Genomic DNA, 18,553 nt, shown 5'->3' on the forward strand with positions numbered 1-18,553 from the left:
CCTGCTCCCGTGGGTGGCTGCAGGGGCTCTGCTGCATTGACCCCTCTGGTACCTACAGTAATCGCGGTAGCCAGGGTCGGCATTCTGCCGGGTCCTGAGCTCCCGTCCCTGCAGGGTGCACGGAGAGGACCAGATAACACCCACACATGCAGGGGTCAGTTACAGCAGAGGCCCCCTGAGCTTAGGGAACCCGAGCCTTTTCCAGTGACAGGAAGCATGCGGCCCTTCCCTCTGGAGGGAGACAGCGTCTTCAACATGCTGGACAGTCCCTGTGCCTGCCCGTCGCCCTAGAAGCTCTCAGCAGACCTGCCCTTTTCTCCAGCTGGGGCCGGGGGAGGAGCCACCGTCTTGTCCTCCCAGGAAGTCCATGATACAAACATCCTTGGAAGATGGTCTGGAACAGCAGGCAGTCAAGGTCTCACTCGAAAGACTCGCACGAACAGGGGAAGCCTCTGGAGAATCATCTTCCCACAGTCCCTACTAGTTTTCCTTTGTATGTGCATGTTTGTGTTTTCTTTGAAAAATGAAGATGTCTATTATTTTTTACTGGGGATTCTGATGTACAAAAAGGAAAAGAATTATGGTCACTGTGGTAGGCAGCTCCTGGATGTCCCCAGGGATCTCACCTCCTGGTGCCAGCCTCCTTGTGAAGTCCCCTCCCAAGCCTGCAGGCTGGACCTGGGGACTGGCTCCTAACCAAGAGAATGCAGTGACAGTGAGTGATGGACGTCACTTCCCAGATGAGGTTACAACAGACTGTGACTGTCTCACTTGCTCTCTGGCTCCTCTTTGCTGCTCTGAGGCAGCCAGGGGTGGTATGGGGAGCTGCCCATGGAGAGGTCCACGTGGCTAGGAACTGAGGCCGTCAGTCCAGCAGCCCAGGAGGGCTGACTCCTGCCCACACCACATGGCTGATTGTAGCTCGTGAAGCAGAGGCCCAGCTAAGCCCTGAGGAAAGTCCAGAGCCACAGGAACTCTGAGATCACTAATATTTTTGTTGTAAGCCACTAAGTTTGGGGGTAATTTATGATACAGCAATAGACAACCACTACAGCTATTGAAGAAATTAAGAGAACCAAACAAAAGCACACATTCAGTTGTCGAGTTTGGGGAATTTATTTTTCTTTTTCCTGAAATCTGAGTTTGCAGCAAAGCAAAATTGTTTCTACTTGGATAATAGTGAAAAGAAACATATATTTTAATATAATTTACAGAAACCTTGGTCAAAATTGAGTGAGTTCTTTTCCATACAGAAATTAAAGGAAGATGGTAATTTAAGACCCCACTACCATTGTTTGTATTTAACTATTGTAATGTTCAAATATTTTATTTTATAGTTTGGACAAAGGCAAGAGCAATTCTGAGTAATAATTACAAAATGAACATTTATGTAATTTTGGCTACAATACAAGTAATAAACTTTACTTCCTCAGAAATCACACCACTTTTTTTCTCCTAAGCATACACCACTCTCTAAGGTTCAGAAAAAACAGCTCTTTACTCAAGGAACCCCTGCACTTCTGGACAGGACGATGCCATTGGGAAGAACTCTGCTGCCTACAGTCGGGCAGCCGCCGGCCGCCGTCACCGTCACCGTCGTGGAGGAGCCCTGCCAACAAAGCCATGAAAAGCAAGGGTTCAGAGGCTGGCCTCCCGCTCACACGTGCTCCTTGTCAAACTCGCACATGAAGTGCATGGTGATGTGGCAGGCCACGTCGTTCCAGCCCCCGGAGGCCACCATCTCCACGCAGTCCTCCTCGTCGTAGGCGTTGTTGGGCTCACCACTGCGCCACTTGTTGAAGGTTTGCATGGGGGAGCGGTCTGAGTAGACGAAGGTGCCCTCTCTCTCCAGGTCGTTGATCCCAATGAAGACGCGGGCGAGGCCCGCCTGCGCGATGTAGGCGGCCATCAGGCCGTTGGCGGTCTCGTCCTTGGGCATGCTCAGCGTGCCTCCACGCCCCTGGCAGGACAGCTGGGCATCCACGTACCTCTTCTCCTCCTTCACCAGCAGGTAGATCTTATTCTCTGTCTCGCGCACGCCGGCAACAGCTGCGGGGGAGGGCAGTGCTGAAAAGTGAGCACTTGCATTTCTGTAAACAAACTCAGTACACTCCACACACACAAGACAGACACAGACAGCAGGCGGCGGGACGTGGAAACGGTAACGCGGAGCCACTCCATCTCTGGGACCAGGAGGCGGGGGTGGGGGTGGGAGGCAGGGGAGCCGGGAAGCACCGAGAAGAACATACCATTTTTTATGAATTTTAACTCAGTTGTCAGCTGGGTGACCTGGTTGTCCATCTCCCCAATGGCCTTCCTTAGCTGGCTGCACTCACACGGGATGCCTGCAGAGACCAGGTCGGTTACATGTTGAAGAACAGTCAAGGGGTTGGGCTCAGAAAAGAAGTACCCCTCCCCCAAATATAAATGTTATTCCACAAACAGACCATGCTGGCCTCCAAGGCTGGGACGGAGATTTCAGACTTTATCCTAAAGGCAAGGAGCAGCGGGGGAAGGACTTTAACGACGGGGGCGCCAAGACCCGATTTGTTTTAATACATCGCTCTCGTTGCCCTGGGAAGGAGGAAAGGGAGGTGCAGGGGCAAGAGAGGAAGCAGAGAGCACAGCGGGGGGTTATGACAGCAATTGAGAGGATTGCGCTGGCTTGGCTCAGGGTAGTGACAGTGAAGACGGAGAGAACACAAAACATTTGAGAAAAATGGTGGGGAAAACCAACCAGACTCAGTGACTGTCTGGATATCGGGGTGGAACTCGGGGAAGGAGCTGCAGGAGACACCCAGGTAGTTCTCTGAGCGACTCAGTGGGAGGTGGTGCGATTGTGGAGCTGGGCTCGGGAAGAGGAATGCACCTGTGAGACATCCGGGTGGAGAATGGGAGCTGGCGTCTGGGCCTGGGCATAGATCTGGGCATTGTGGGCATGTGTGTGGAGGAGGGGAGGGGCTGGGAGGGACCCTGCGTGGCCCACAGCGGGAAGTGCGGCCAGAGGTCCAGCAGGGGGAGGCCTGAGAGTGCCCTGGATCCAACCACAAGGAGGTCCGGGGACTTCTCAGCAGAAGCAGTGTCGGGGGTGTTGGGGCAGAAACGGGAGGGAGGAAATGGAAGTCCTCAATAAAGAGAGTGCTCCAGAGATGGGGCTGTGGCACAGCTAGAGGGGCCAGGAGTCAGGGTGGGCTTCTGGGGGCTTCTAAACACTGTTTTGATTGAAGGTAGGAAAAACTTGAGCATATTTAATGATGATGCGAGGGAGATGATGACTGCATTCTGGAGTTACCTCTGTCTTACATGTGAGGACGTTGAGGCCCATAAAATGCTGGTCACCTTGGCCGACATCGCAGGGCCGGCAAGCCCCAGCAGTCTCGGTGAGTCTAGCTCCAACATCCAGTGTTTGTGTCACCCTGGCTGGACCAGAAACCCCTGGAGGAAATTGATCCCTCTGGGGCAGAGCGTCCAGGACACGTGGCCCCTCAACAAGTCCCACCGGCTGATTGATACACTGCTTGAATTAAATCATCCTAGCGTTGCCAACCTCGCCTCAGATTAGGTGGTTTTTCCTGGCCCCTGTGAGAAGATCCCAATCTTCCTCCTGCGAAGAGCTCCACTTTGTCAAGAGCCTTCTCAGAACATCGCTCGCCTTCACAGCGTGTGGGGATCCGTCCCGGCATTGCTGGCTTCCATCTTCTCCACAAAACTGGAGCGGTGTCGGCCCAGCTCCCACCCGCCCTCTACTCTGACTGCTGTGAGCCTAAGTGCAGGACGTGTCATCTTTCCCTGCAAAATTCCCTCGTGCTAAGTGTTCAGCCCACCCCTCCAGTCTGCACATATCTTTTAGAAGTTTGAACCGATCTTCCAAAGTCTCAGCCATCCTCCAACACTTAGAGTCCAAAATGCCCCCTCAGTTCCCACACACAAGGGTCCTTTTCACACTTGGGCATTTGAAATGATGTTTGTTGGGCTTAGGCTTGGGTTTGGGTTTTTTAATGGAGGTTTCACCTAAGATAAATTTCCTAAGATAAATGTTATCTTCAAGTTCACTGAGGTGTGAGGTATTGAGGCTTTCTGCAATATCTCTCCAGTGAGAAGGGGGGATTCATTTCTTCGTTTTCCTTTCGAAGCTTCTGACCTGTACAGGCCTGACAAGTTCCCTCGTCTCACAGTAAAGGCCCATCTGAGGGACGTGCTCCCTGTCTTGCCCCTCACGTGCTGCCAGGTCCTCTTCTCCGGACTCAGATTTCCCGCGTGTCCGGAGGTGGCTGTGAGAGCTGCTGCTGTCACCTCCAGGGACTGAACTCACATGGGCAAAGGCATTCCTCCCAGGCCAGTACTCCTCTTCCTCTCTGGCGGTTTGGGGGCTTTTTAAACAAGGGCCTTTTATTCTGAAATGTAACGCCTCTCTTTTCCCCCTTGTTTCTGAGAGTCAGACCTTTCTCAGAGACTACTTTCTGAATGGTACTGTCAAGGTGAACGAGATCTGATGGAGACACGACATGTGTGAGTGCGAGAAAGACAGGCTGATTCAGCAAGTGGACACCAGGACGTCCCCACAGACACACCAGTCTGGAAGGGGCAGTCACGACCCAACCACTGGGAACCACGTTGGGTTCCACTGGTTTTCCTCCTGGGTCCTGACTGGCACGCTTATCCGTTGGAGGCGGAAAGGAGGGTTGGGGTCTGACTGGGAGAATATCCTAGTTACTCAAACACCGGGTCTTCCACCTAAATCTAGTATCTGTTAAGCATCTTTCATGGGCAACATCTGGCGGGAAAGAAGACTGGAAAGTACAGACCAGTTAGGCTGGTGTTTCAGTAACCCAGCTGGAAGTCACGCGAGACTGAGCGAGGTGGTAGCAGCAGGAATAAGAAAAGGGACGGACGTGCAGTACAGTCTGGCGGGCGACACTGTGGCTGGGGAAGGAGAGGCTGTGCGGAGGATGGCGGGCCCATGTAGCCACGTGGGGAGAGGGGTTGAGGGAAGGTGCAGGCAGCAGGACCGGAGGAGAGACACGCAGGCAAGTGGGCTGGTGGGACTGGACTGTGAGGGCCACCATGGAGGTGATGGCCACGTGCAGGAAGAGGAGAGGGCAGCAGATGGCTCCGCAAAGAAGGGAGGAGGAAGTAGCAGTGCCGGGAAGGGAGGCAGAGAGGACAGGGCGGTTGCCTGCAGCCAGGTCTCAGGGGCACCAGGGAGGGATGGTCAGCAGGGGAGCCGGCTAAGTCCACTGAGCCGGGCGGGGGCCCCGGGGACCCCTGGGGGAGCCTCAGCAGAGGGTGGTGGGGAGTGGCTGCAAGGACGACTGTTCTGAGAGGTTTGGTGGCAGAGGAAGGGGCAGACCCCATGGCACCAGAGAGGTATGAAGAAATGGGGACCGCGAGCTCAGTGTGTCTGAGCCGAATTGTGTACGAGGCACGATCACATGTAGTCGGCAAGCAGACTACAATCCTAGGAAGGACATAAAAATACTCAGGTGGAAGGAAATGGAACGCTGACATCATCTACAAGAGGGTGTGACAGACAGGAGAGGACACGGCAGTTATGTGTACTCCTTTCCAGCCTAGTGCGGTTTTATGTTACAATTTACACTTTTTAAATACATGTTTTAAAAATCCTTGGACCCTTTATGCCATACCTGGTTCTCCATTAGGGCCAGGGGGTCCTATGTCGCCAGAATCTCCCTTTTCTCCTGAAAGAGAAAAGCAAAGTCAAAGTCACCAAGCAGAGGTGGGACGTGTTTCATGAGTTCAAAAGGTTCTAGGTCGACAATGTTATTTCTTCTGTGTGTAATACCCTGGGATTTCTCCCAGACTCTCTTTTTGCTGTGAACTTAGGGAGTGATGTTCTATACATAATTAATTCTTCAGGTTCCATTTATGTGACGTGGAACATACACACATCACGGGATTTTAGAGACTGTCAGACGATCATTCTTTAAGCCAATTCTGGGCAATCCCGGATGTCTCATAGAACACTTTGCAGAAATCATGTCATTAATCCATAACACCACGAGTAAGTAGCAACTAAATCTGATGCCAGTTCTTTCCATGTCCCTCATCACAGCAGGAAAATTCAGATAAAACGTGTGGTCTTAGAGCTGGAGTGGACCTTAGAGACGATCTAGTCCAAATAGAGTAAAGAGTACTCAGGACTATGCTGAGGTCAGAGTCCTCCTGACCCCTCTCCGAGAGGCACGTGGTGTCCTAGGAAGGTACAGCCACTGGGAAACCTGGGTTCCACCTCCTGTTATATAGGACTCTGCCCTCCATGTCTCCCAACTTATAAAACAAGGGAGTTGAACAAAATCCTGCAACAAAGCTTTCTATCTATTCCAAAATTAGACAGTGAATATATTCAAGTCACAGGAATATTCTTAAAGTGTTCTTTCTTCTCCCCGAGGGAACCCAAGTGTCTCAGATGGCATGCGGGAATGCGGGGCAGCGACTCCTCCATCCAGAAACTCGCAATCCATTTGCCTAGGGAGAGAGAGTGCTTGGCAATCTCCCTCCAACTGATGCCTCTGTGGTCTATCAACATTGGGGGCTTGAAAACCACTGAAACATCAGTGGATGAGGACTCGGGATGATAATCTCAGAGATAAGCAAATCAAGTAAGCCGAATAAAGGTCTTTCTGGCAAGCTGTCCCTTGGTGAGACATGACATTTATCCAGAGCTCATGCTGTATATTAAAAGCGTACACATCCCTACTTGTACACCAATATCCATTGCATTCTTCACAATAGCTAAAAGGTGTAAACAACCCAAATGTCCACCAACAGATGTGTGAATAAATGAAATGTGGTCCATCCATGCAATAGAATATTATTCAGCCTTAAAAAGGAAGGAAATTCTGACATATGTTACAACATAGACGAACTTTGAAAACATTATACTGGTTGAAATAAGTCAGATACAAAATCTAGTATGATTCCATTTAGATGAAATATCTAGAATAAGCACATTCATCAAGACAGAAAGCAGATTAGAGGTTTCCGGGGGCTGGAGGGAGGGGAATGAGAAGCAATTGCTTCATGAGTACAGGGTTTCTCTTAGGATGATGAAAACGTTTTGGAAGTGGATAGTGGTGATAGTTGTACAACATGGCAAATATACTTAATGACACTGAATTACACACTTAAAATAGTTAAAATGGCAAATTTTATGTTACAAATATTGTACCACAGCGTTTTTAAAGTTTTGTAAAGCATCCATATCCCCCTTTATACCATGCCTATCTGTGTGCTCTTTAATAAGCTGGCCATCCACGGGGCAGGTGCCTCCCACAGCTTTGCCAGGAGCAGAGATCAGCTCAGCTGAGCTGGCCACACTCTCCATCACACTTCTGGCCAAAGGCCCCTTCCTGCCAGGGAAAGACTGAGCTTCGGGGAGGTCCATGGCCACTCATCAGAATAAACCACCTGAACCCACTCACAGCTCAAACCCCCAGGCAGGTTATGAGGCACAAGAACTCAGGCACCAGCACTGGGCAGACCTCAGCCAACTCCCTCCCTGCCTCTGGTTCTCAGCAGCTTTGCACCAAGCACTGGCCCTCCCAGTCCCAGTCTCCTCATTTCTAGCACCCACACAGGACCTGTCGGGAGACCTCCTGGGGACCACTCACTGAGAGCTCAGGGACTGGGTGCTCCTTGCCTTCACTCAGCTGTGCCCTCCAGAGCCCAGCACAGGCAAGGGACCAACGAGGAGCTCAGAAAACATCTGCTGCTTGAGTGAGGATGGAGGGCGGAAGAGCTGTGCAATTCTAGGCCAACCCTTAACTGCCCCGGGCCTCAGTCCCCTGATCTGCCCTCCTCTCCAGGATGGTGCAAGTCAAACGAAGTCTCAAGATGGACACGATTTGGAAACCACAGGCGTATTGTCACTAGAACTGCTGTTGCCCTCCTGTGCCTCACTCTCAGGGAGAACCACCCCATGGTCTCAGAGTCTACGACACCGAACCCGGAGGTGGGTGGACAGCGTTTCCAGAGCGCTGTCCTTCTGTTACTCAGATGGGGCTCTCGGGGTTTTATGAAATCGGTTAAGGAAGTGGAAGCTGAAAAGTCAGTCTTGCCGGGCGCACCGGCTCCTGAATCTCCGCCCCGGGCGGCGTGGGAATCCTGCGGGTGGGGAAGCACTCGCCCCGCCCTGGTGGGCACAAAGCCAGCAGTTAACTCTGACCACGCCCAAAAGGCAAACATGGGGACAGACTTCATCATGTAAAAAGGACACAAAAACAAACAAGGCCACCAGGCAAGACCGTTGAGTCTGCGATTGTTCTGAGTGCCCAGGTGCTGTGAGCCTGTGAGGGAGCATGAGGCAAGAAGGGCATCGGAAATACCTTTAGAACCAATGGGACCAATTTTTCCATGGCGACCCACACTGCCTTTCTGTCCTTTGTCACCCATGTCTCCTGTAGAAAACAATAAGATCAAATTGGTTGATGCACAGGTAATCCACTATACCTCCCGTTTAACATTACACACACACACACACACACACACACACACACGCAAGAGAAGACTAAAAAAATTATAGGTCTTAATCTCTTCAAGGTCACGTCTGTGATTGATACCAGAAGGTTCTTCACAGGTCACCTGTTGATATAGTTTCCAAAGGAGCACACACTTCCCCTAAAAGACACACGCTACAGAAGGGAAGAGGCCAAACGGTACATCCGTCAGTCCTGAACTCAACCAAGGGCCATTCTCCTCTGCAATTATGAAGAGAAGGAGGGGTTGCCTCTCCTCCCTTCCAGCAGGACGGTATTTCCTTGCTCTGATTCTTGCCCCCAAACCCAATCAAGCAGGCCACGCTCCTGTAAATACAGCCATAACCGGCGCTCTTGGGAACTGGGCTACCTGTGCCCACAGAGGGACGTGTGTCCAATGGCAGAGCCGCCATTTGAAGGAGGATCCTCCGAGGAGAGGTGGGGAGCATTTCAGACAGATCCTGCCTCCTTCAACTACAAAGCTGGAGGAGAAGGAAGAAAAGGAAGCAGCAGTGGAGGGTCCCAGGAATGCTTCATCACATACCTCACAGTGTGACCCACCCTAGAGCGGAACGCCTGGCTCCATGTGGCCAGCCGGAGTGTGTCAGCAAGGTCCGGTGGGCCAACACTCCTCCTCTGCCCCTCACCTCTGCCCCTCTCCCTCATCACAAGACGGCACAGTGGGTAGTCCCCACAGGGATCCCACAGGATCATCCACTCTGATCACTGGACTAAGACGAAGAACAGCCGTCTTCACCCATTTCCAGAACAAACCAAGTCAGTGGAGAGAATGTTCTCAATGCTAAGGTTTCCTCCCACAAAGTGTTCTTAAACCCTTGGCAGCCACTCCTGCCTGTCCGCTGGTGATCCACAGACCACAAGCCAAGCCGGCAAATAGCAAACCAACACGCAGCGAAACTGGGAAAAAGAAGAAGACAATCCGATATAATTTTATAATTTTTTTCATATACGTGTCTATGTGTGATTGTGATTTTATAATCACTTATAACCCACACTGTTGTTGAAACTAAATGAAATTCAGTGTAAGCAATGCTGCCAGAGAGGGGTGATAGGAAGGACTTTATGCTGCACACAGACAACGTGTCCCACTGGGACACCACCTCGCTCCTTAAAACTGAGGACTTCCCGGCCAGGAACTCCAAGTTTTGTGATATTCCCTGAATTCAGAATAGAAAGAGATCAGAGGACAGATATAGGCTGGGGGGTTAGCTATAGCTAAATGGAAACACACCCCCCAGAAATGGCCTCCATTCACATAAAAGTGACGTGTTTCTCCACAAATTTCTTCACATGCACATGCATCTGTTCTCTCATTGGGTTACAGAGGGATTCATCACACAGACAAGGCTCGGAGGGCTCAGTGGCTCGCCCAGATCAAGCACCTAGTCCAGCAGGGATGGAGGTGATTCTTGCCACAGACACAGCGGGCTGCATGCCGGGGACGCACAAGTAATGAGGTGAGAGTCTGCTGGGGAACAACCAGACAGTGGTAACACATGTAAGAAGTGTTGTTATGGGAGAGGCAAAGGGCTCTGAGGGAGCCCAGGCCAGGGCCCCAAACCCAACCAGGGAGCTGGAGGAGGGCATCCGAGAGGGTGCAGGGCATATACCACACAGGTAGGAAGAAGGCGGTAACAAGATAGGATTCACGTTTAACATGCACCTGGTTGCACTTGTAGAGGGACTGGAAGGGGGCAAAATCGGTTAGGGAGGACAGGCCGGGGAGAGAGTCCTCGCCAGCAGCCGACCATACGGGCACCCTGATCTCTCACGTCCAGCCTCCAGAATTGTGAGACATTAATGTCTACTGTTTGAGCCCCCCGTCTGTGGTTTTGTTATGCAGCCCAAGCTGACTGAGGCACCTCCCTTGTCTGGACCCCCACGACCATTAATGTGCTCTGAAGCTCAAAGATGATTACAGTATGTCTGCTCAGCCTCTTGCAAAGCATGTTCTGCAGAAGAATCCATGTTCCCTGGAATGCATCTTCTGCTATTAGTGTTGGTCCAAGACCGTCTGCAGCTGTGGGGACAGCCTTCTTCCTTAGCCTCTTTTCTAAAGGCTGACTTTCTTGTCCCGAACTCTTGAGTGTGGCCTTCCTGAGGTCCTGGAGTCGACTGTGAGTGCTGGAAAAGCTGGGCTGAGCCACGGATAAGCATTAGGATGAACTTTTCTTATGTGGACATCTCCCTGAATCTTGGGGAGGTTTGCTTGTTCTCACTATTTTCCTCAGTGGTCAGCAGTGGCTGCTGGGACACTCAGTATCATGTCCTCTCCCACCCTCCTGGGGAAGTTCAGACTCACTACATTAGATGAAACGCAGACTCCATAGGGCACTCGGATGAAGACAGTGCCTAGAGCAGGAGGCCTCGGAGACCACCCAACCGAACCCTGTCTTCAGATGGGAAGCAGAGGCCCAGAGAGACCTAGGGATTTGTACCTGTAGTATGAGCCAGGGGGCAGCTCCCAGCACACGGGAGCCCCACCTGAATTCCCACTGGGGAGGGTCAGGGTTGCCAGAGCCCCAAGAATAAAGTTCCTGCTGAGGAATGTGCCTTCTCCTTCAAAATGCAAGAGTGGGACCATCACTTGAATGAAGAGTGTGCTGTTTGCTAAGGTGATTCCACCTAGAAAAGGTGGGAAGGGGGTTTTGGACTTACCTCCTCCCTGAGAGCCCTGCAGAGAGGAATCTAACCAGACCTGCCCTCCCGCTGCCCCACCCAGATGCTCCTGCCCACCCCAAGCAGACAAGGAGAAGTGGTGAGGGGGTCAGGGAGAGCTGGAGGGGAGACACCTGCGATCAGAAACGTAATTGGTACAGAGCTTCCCCCTACATAGACTTTCCCACCTTAACAGATGACTAATTAGTGATCCATTTCATCAGCTGAAGGATGCAGGATAGTCTAGCACACATCCTGCTGTCATAAATAAGTCATAACCTGAGGATGATTTGCAAGCACTGGGCTTTCGGCCCATCTCTGAATTGCAGAGCCGAAGGTTATGCTAATTCAAGGGTGTTACTGACACGAGGCGCTGCCCGCAGCGGGTAGTGAGCCCAGCTCCCCACCCTTGGAGAAGTGGGACTCTGCCGTAGGGCGTTCTGAGAAACCAGCCCAAATGCAGAAAATCGGATGCCAGGTGGACACCCAGCAGCTCAGCTCGAGGAGGTGGACACGGAGCCCAAGCCCGAGGGAGGAGCAACTGAGGGCCGCATTCGAGACCCTCTGGGCTTGAGTCCCTGGGGCTTGTCAACACAGGTGGCTGGGCCCACCCCAGAGGGGACTTTGCAGGTCTGGGGTGGAGCGTTTCCAGCAAGTTCCCAGGTGATGCTGATGTCACTGGTCCAAGAGCCATGCTTGAGACTCTGAGGTATGGAATTCGAGAAGGCTGGAGGAGCGGAAAGGCCCTGTGTGCAGGCCACGCCCGGGCTGGGAGTGAGGCAGCCCCAGGTCTGCACCCAGCTCTGCCCTCCAAGGCTGAATCTCTCTGTGCCTCAGTTTCCTCATCTGCAAAGTGGTGTCCTAAAGCAAAGGCTTGCACGAGGTAATGTCCCACCGACTCCTCCTCTCATGATTTGCTCTGGGACTCCAGGATGCAGCTCTGCCCGCCCAGTCCACGCAGGGAGCAGTCTGCACAGTGCTTAGAGCACGGGCCTGGAGCCTGGCTCGGTCCTCCCTCTGTCACTCGGCCGTGTGATCTCTGCGCTTGTTTCCTGACCTACAAAACGGGGATAATAATAGTGATAACGGTGCCATCTCGTTGGGTGTTGTGGGAAGCACGAGCCCCATCCAGAACAGCGTCTGCACGTGACGGGTGGACGTAGTGTCGGCTGCTGTGACCGTCAGTCGGAGGCAGAAACTTTCCAGGTTGGGAAGTTGCTTTCTCAAGAGTGGTCCACAGCTGGCCCAGCAACACGACCTCACCTGGAGCTGCACAGACATGCAGAGGCTCAGGCCCCGCCCCAGATCCAGCACCAGGCTCCGCATCTTAACACGTCCCCAGGTGACTCTCAGGGGGCCACAAGCTGGAGTAGCCCCGGCCCAGACCCTACCGGCAGCCCTCTTTGAATGCAGGTTGCGATTCACCATAACCCACTCCTTGAAGGCTCCAGGTGCAAACGAGAGTTACAGAGGCAGTGCTTGCAATCCTGGGCGGTTCTGCTCGTTTTCCCATCTTTCAGAGAGAAATTAGAATACTTCTGGGTACATCGGGTGCCAGGAAAACACGTTCACACGTATTGATGGGTTTCAACCTCACAATATTATCGTTACCAGCTGTTGTGGGCTGAATTGTGTCCCCCGAAATTCCTATGTTGAAGTCCCAATCCCCACTATGACCGTATTTGGAGATGGGGCCTTTAAGGAGGTAATTAAGATTAAATGGGCTCTTAAGGGTGGGGCCCTGATCCCATAGGACTGTTGTCCTTATAAGCAGAAGAAGAGATGCCGGGGGAGATGCACACAGAGGAAAGGCCACGTGAGGACAAAGTGAGAAGGTGACTGTCGACAAGCCAGGAAGAAATGTCCCAGGAGAAAACAACCCTGCCAGCACCTTGATCTCGGACTTCCAGCCTCCAGGACTGTGAGAGAATAAATGTCTGTTGTTTGAGACGCCCAGTCTCTGGCATTTGTTGTGGCGGCCCTAGCAGACTAATGCACTTTCCCTCTGCCCCACAAGAGAAACTGGAATTCAGAGAGGTGAAGCCACCCACCACCGGTCACACAGTGAGCTAGTAAAAGCGATCATTGCCCAATGATCCAGAGCACAGACTCTGCAATTGGGCAGACCTGGATCCTGATCCTCCACCCACAAAACTTGGCCAAGTTATGATCCTCTGTGAGCCTCAGTTTCCCCATCTGTTCAGCAGCTCGGGTCACTGACCACACGATGATGTAGGTTTCATTCAGACTGAGGTCTCCTGACTCCATGTCCAGGTTCCACACCCCGCGCCTCAGCTGTGGGGCAGTGGCCTGGTCTTCCCACACCAGAGCAGGTCTCCACAGATCCAGTCACAGCTGGCAGGCTGCACTTCCAAGAGCAGGGGCTGAAGGCACGCTGCAGGCCTGTGGGAAGACAGACAATGCCTCTCCCGGAGCCCAGAAGGTAGGAAACCGGAGAGTGAGACACCAGAGAGGGCAAAGCAGACACACCAGCGCCTCCTATGTAGGAAAGGGGAGACCGAGACACCAGAGAAGGCAAAGCAGCCACACCAGCACCTCCCACGGAGCCCGCTCACCATGTCTGCCACGGCCCAGAGCACTTGGGGAGTCAGGACGGCTGCCAGGTGCCCCGCCTCGCCTGTCCCTGCTCAGTCCTTCTGCCCTGAACCATGGCCTCCCCCATGAGGCCCCACTCTGCAGGCCCTCAGACAAGAGAGGACCTGGTCACATAACACGCCCTGATGCACTCATAGGAGGGCCTTTGCGGGGAAGGGTTGGGCACTGGAGACAGCTGGGCCTGGGGGTGGTTGGAGACCCCACAGCCGGTGGAGCCAGAGCCTCTCCATGCACAGCTCCCACCCCATCACAGACCTGCTCTGATCAAGCAGAACGAGAACAGCCGCCATTTGCTGGTGCTGGGCAATGCACACACACAGACATATACACATACATGCATACACACATACATGTGCATGCATACATACACGTGCACACATAATACACAGTATACACATGTATGCACACATACACGTTAACATACATATATGTGCCACGTGTGTGCACACAGGCATGCAAAGATACATATACCTGCACCTATTCAAACACATACATACACAAACACAAAACATACACACATACTATATACATGCATGCATGCACAAGCACATGTACACAAGCATACCTTTATCCTTACACCACCTGAAGTTGTCAAGCTGGTAAGCATTAGCTGGGTGTGAACCCAGACCACCAGAGCACCCTGGGGAAGAAGCCCCTCCCATGGCACATTTGTCTATACCACAACCCCTATGCACACTGAGAACTATCGCTGGTGTGCGCTATTGTATCTAATAGGAATATTCTATCTTTTGGGTATGTTGGAGAAGAAAAAGGTGAGAGCTATTAAAATCCCATGAAACTGTCAACACATCCTCTACTTTATAGCAATCCAAGGGTTTATGTACCGGGCTTGTTTTAACTTGTAGACATTTCTTGGAAACTAGCCCTTGGGCAGAAAACCCAGAGGTTCCAAAGTGTGGTTACAAACCCAGAGGTTCTCAAGGAGAGTGGATGAGAACAAGAGCTCTACTGCCTTCTTCCTGCTTCCAAGAAGGTCTTGCTGCTCCTCCAAATGACAAGAAGCTTTTTGCAAAAAGCAAACAAATCTCCCTCCCCTGTCGTGTGAGCAGATTGGAAATGCACTAGACACACTGAGATTCTGTCCCTTTAAGTCTCAACAGCTTCTGGCGGAGGCACCCCAGAGCGCTGTGAGCTGATGGAATGCCCCTTCTCAGTCTCGTTCCACTAATGAGGAGTGTAGAGCGCACATTTGTCCTCAAGACACGCACGAGGAGCGGGAGCAGCTCTCAGCAGGCAGGTAATTCTTATTAATTTTAATGAAGACATCACACAGTCCTTTGAAGTGGAGTCAGGGCAAAAAGAGTACTTGGAATTCAGCTTCCTCAGCTATTTTTAACGAAGGATAATGTGCACATTACAGAGCCCAGGAAGCCCATCACTGACACAGGGTCGCCCTCCACCTTCGGGTGCCACGGGGGTCCCCAGCTTCTGAGACGTGGGGTCCAGGGCCTCCCTGCTCTTGTCTTAGCTGCATGTCTGGGGACTAGACACCTTGAAAGCTGAGACGACACACTTTTAGGAGGTCATGTCAGCAAAGCCAACTCTGTACTATTCCCACACAGCTGTGTAGGCCACAAATGTGGAAATTATTCTTATTTCAATAAAGGACAAAGGACAGCAGGAGGTTTCTGTCTGACCCATTGGCTCATCTTTGTTATTTCAGGAAAGACAAGCCGTCACCTTGCATGCACTTTCTCCTGCAGCTGTTGAGCTCCCCGGCAGGGGGGCTGCTCACTCTGCAATGAGACCCTTCAACACAGGGGCAAATCAGCCAAAGAGGCGGTCCCCCGGCAGCCAGGCCCCAGGTGGACCCAGCTCCAGATCCTGGAGACCAACCTGCAGCAGGCCCCGCGGCAGTATCGCATGATCAGCACCACCTGGGCGCTTGCTGATGAGCGCGCAGCATCTCGGGCCACCCTCCCGAACCAAGGCTGCATTGTAACGAGCGCCCCAGCTGGCTCCTGTGCATGCCATGGTTTGAGAAGCATCGGTGGAGCAGAGCCTTCTGCCCAGTAGACAGTAGGGAAGGAACCCAGCTTGGCGTGGCCGGAAGCCTTGGCCCGCAGACCTGCTCTCCAGAACCTGGAGGGGAGGCGGAGCAGGCGCACGCACAGCTGGAGCCCTCGGCCATAGACCGGCTCACCCACAGATCTCAAAGATTTGAAGATATTGAATTTCAAGATATTTTTCAAACGATTGAGGGCCTTGCAAGTGCCAGGTCCCATACGAGGCCCTGGACACACCAAGATGGAAGCGAGTGGGTCTGCCCCCAGTGGCCCAGGTCTTGCATGGGAGTCAAATGTATAGAGAGGGCCGGCCCCGTGGCTTAGCGGTTAAGCGCGCGTGCCCCGCTGCTGGCGGCCCGGGTTGGGATCCCGGGCGCGCACCCACGCGCTGCTTGTCAGGCCACGCTGGGGCCGCGTCCCACATGCAGCGGCTGGAAGGATGTGCAGCTGTGACACACAACTATCTACTGGGGCTTTGGGGGAAAAATAAATAAATAAAATTATTAAAAAAAAAATGTATAGAGAAATGGGCATGACATGCCACGGGCCTGCCGCGCCACGGGCCTGCCGCGCTCCCCACGCCCGTCAGACGTGCCATAAGGAGCCAGTCACTAGCGGGGCCACTTTCGGGGAAACGTCCCTCGGGACCAATGCCAGGGACAGGTTGTGAGTTGTAGGCAGCTGGTGTGTTTTCCCAGATGGATTCCGAGTCCCACGGTCTTCTCACCCTGCAAAGTCCAAAGAGTAGGAGGTGGCCTGGGGGCAGGGAGGGCCCGTGATGTCCCTGAGCTCCACTTTCACCGCTCTGTGCTGTGTGGGGCTCCTACTGCTTTACAAAAACAAGTAAGGTGAAGAATCACTGAGGTCAGCGGCTGTGTCCTCCTTCTGGCATTGATGTGACAACGCAAAGCCACCTTGGTAGGTCACCCTGCCAAACACACCAGCTCTTGCAGCATGAATTTCATTTAAATAACCCGATCTTATATACATATATAAGATATAATAATACATAAAATACATATAAATGTACATAGTATCTTCTTTCCTGTCCACAATTTTCTGCCTTAGTGAAATGTAATTTGTTGTATTTTAAACAGAGCAGGAAAAACAGGAGAATGAGGAGAGACAGAGAGGGAAAGAGGTTAGCTGTGGAGCAAAGGGTGAAGTCAGCACAGTTCTAGACGCAAACCCCAAGCGTGGGGCACTGGTGGAAGCAGCCGGCCCCAGGGAGACCGTGAACCTCACAGAGGAGGGTGTGGTGGGTGAGCAGCTGTCCGGAGGTCAGCGGCCAGGCAACACAGTGACGCCTCGGGGGCGAGCAGGGGAGCCAGCTGGATCCTCAGGGAGGCATTCCCACAGAAGGGCCTCTCTCCCTGGGTCGGGGGAGCAGCAGGACCTGCCTCACGGGCTCCTGGTCGCCGTTTTGCCACCCCCACTCTCTCGTTTCAGCCCTCCATAAATACTAATAGGGAATAATACCAAGTCAGAAGTATTATTTTGCTCTCACGGGTTGGAAACTAGGGTTTGGAGCCGTCACAGCTGTAAGTGGCAAGGCTGGTACTGAACGGTCTGTCCCACCCACACTGCCGCTCTTTGCACTCACGGTGTGGCCTCGTCCTCAGGAACCCCCTTTCAAGAAGCGCTTCAACATAAACCCAGATCCATCCCATGGCTGTTCTCAGTGGAAACCGAGTCGACTGCCCAGGACCGAGGCAAGTCCCCGGCTGCCCAGTTCCTGCAATGGTCACTGTTCTCTGTGAGTCTCACTGCAGCAGAGTCTTCTGGAAGCCACAGATGTCAGTGACTGAACCTCTGGGAACACTGCACCTGTGCAATTGCTGTAGTCAGCTAAAATCACGTCGCTGAGGGGCCAGCCCGGTGGCATAGCGGTTAAGTGCGCGTGCTCCACTGCTGGAGGCCCGGGGTTTGGATCCCAGGCACGCACCGACGTACCGCTTGTCAAGCCACGCTGTGGCGGCGTCCCATATAAAGTGGAGGAAAATGGTCACGGATGTTAGCCCAGGGCCAGTCTTCCTCAGCAAAAAAAAAAAAAAAAAAAAAAGAGGAGGATTGGTAGGTGTTAGCTCAGGGCTGATCTTCCTCACAATAAAAAGAAAAAAACAAAAAACACATCACTGAGCAGGAGGGAATGCAAGGGGAGGGGCGGGAAGGTGGACAGGAGAATTCCAAAACCCTGCAAAGCGCCCGTCCCATGCTGGAGAGAGTGGTTCCAGTGAGGGTCTTGGGGAGGCCATGGCAGCTGAGGTTGTCTCTCCCCGCCCATCTGAGGCCCCGATCACCGCCTGCCTCAAGCCTGGCCACCTGGAAGCTGGGTCTAGCGCTTCTGAGGTGACCACAGCTCTCGAGGTCTGTGCACAGACAAGCCGAAGCACACCCACGCTGACTGTGAGCACGGCCATCAGCATGTGGGATGTCCGAGGGAGACGGCCGGTGGTCACAACGAACACCTGGTTTTACCTCCAGGTAAATCTGCATTGCCAACTGGCCTGGGCCATAGTTACAGCCACCTTTAAAGAAACGTGCTAACCCCAAAAGTACAGTACGTGCTCATTGTCAGGAATACCAAAAATACAGAAAGGAACAAAGAAAATTTCAATGTCCATAACCTATAATCCAGAAATAACTACGACTAATATTTTTGTTTATTTCTTTCCCACCCTTTTTCTATGTCTTTCGTAAACATTTTACTCATATGTCTGCTCTTGTATCCTGTTT

At 52.6% G+C, this 18,553-nt stretch overlaps 1 protein-coding gene across 1 annotated transcript in view; it reads right to left on the reverse strand.

Moving 5' to 3' along the window:
* Positions 1-1,177: 1,177 nt before the first annotated feature.
* COLEC11 (collectin subfamily member 11) overlaps positions 1,178-18,553 on the reverse strand; it is a 31,900-nt gene continuing 14,524 nt past the window's right edge. Inside the window, exons 3-6 of the mRNA XM_014792146.2 lie at positions 8,346-8,417; positions 5,646-5,699; positions 2,250-2,345; positions 1,178-2,049 (exon numbers count right to left, since the gene is read on the reverse strand). Of these exons, the coding sequence (XP_014647632.2) occupies positions 1,658-2,049; positions 2,250-2,345; positions 5,646-5,699; positions 8,346-8,417 (614 nt within the window). The 3' untranslated portion in view covers positions 1,178-1,657. The remainder of the gene's footprint in view (positions 2,050-2,249; positions 2,346-5,645; positions 5,700-8,345; positions 8,418-18,553) is intronic.

Source organism: Ceratotherium simum, chromosome 11 (genome assembly GCF_057802395.1).
Source record: "Ceratotherium simum simum isolate JZ-2026a chromosome 11, ASM5780239v1, whole genome shotgun sequence".
Classification (NCBI taxonomy): domain Eukaryota; kingdom Metazoa; phylum Chordata; class Mammalia; order Perissodactyla; family Rhinocerotidae; genus Ceratotherium; species Ceratotherium simum.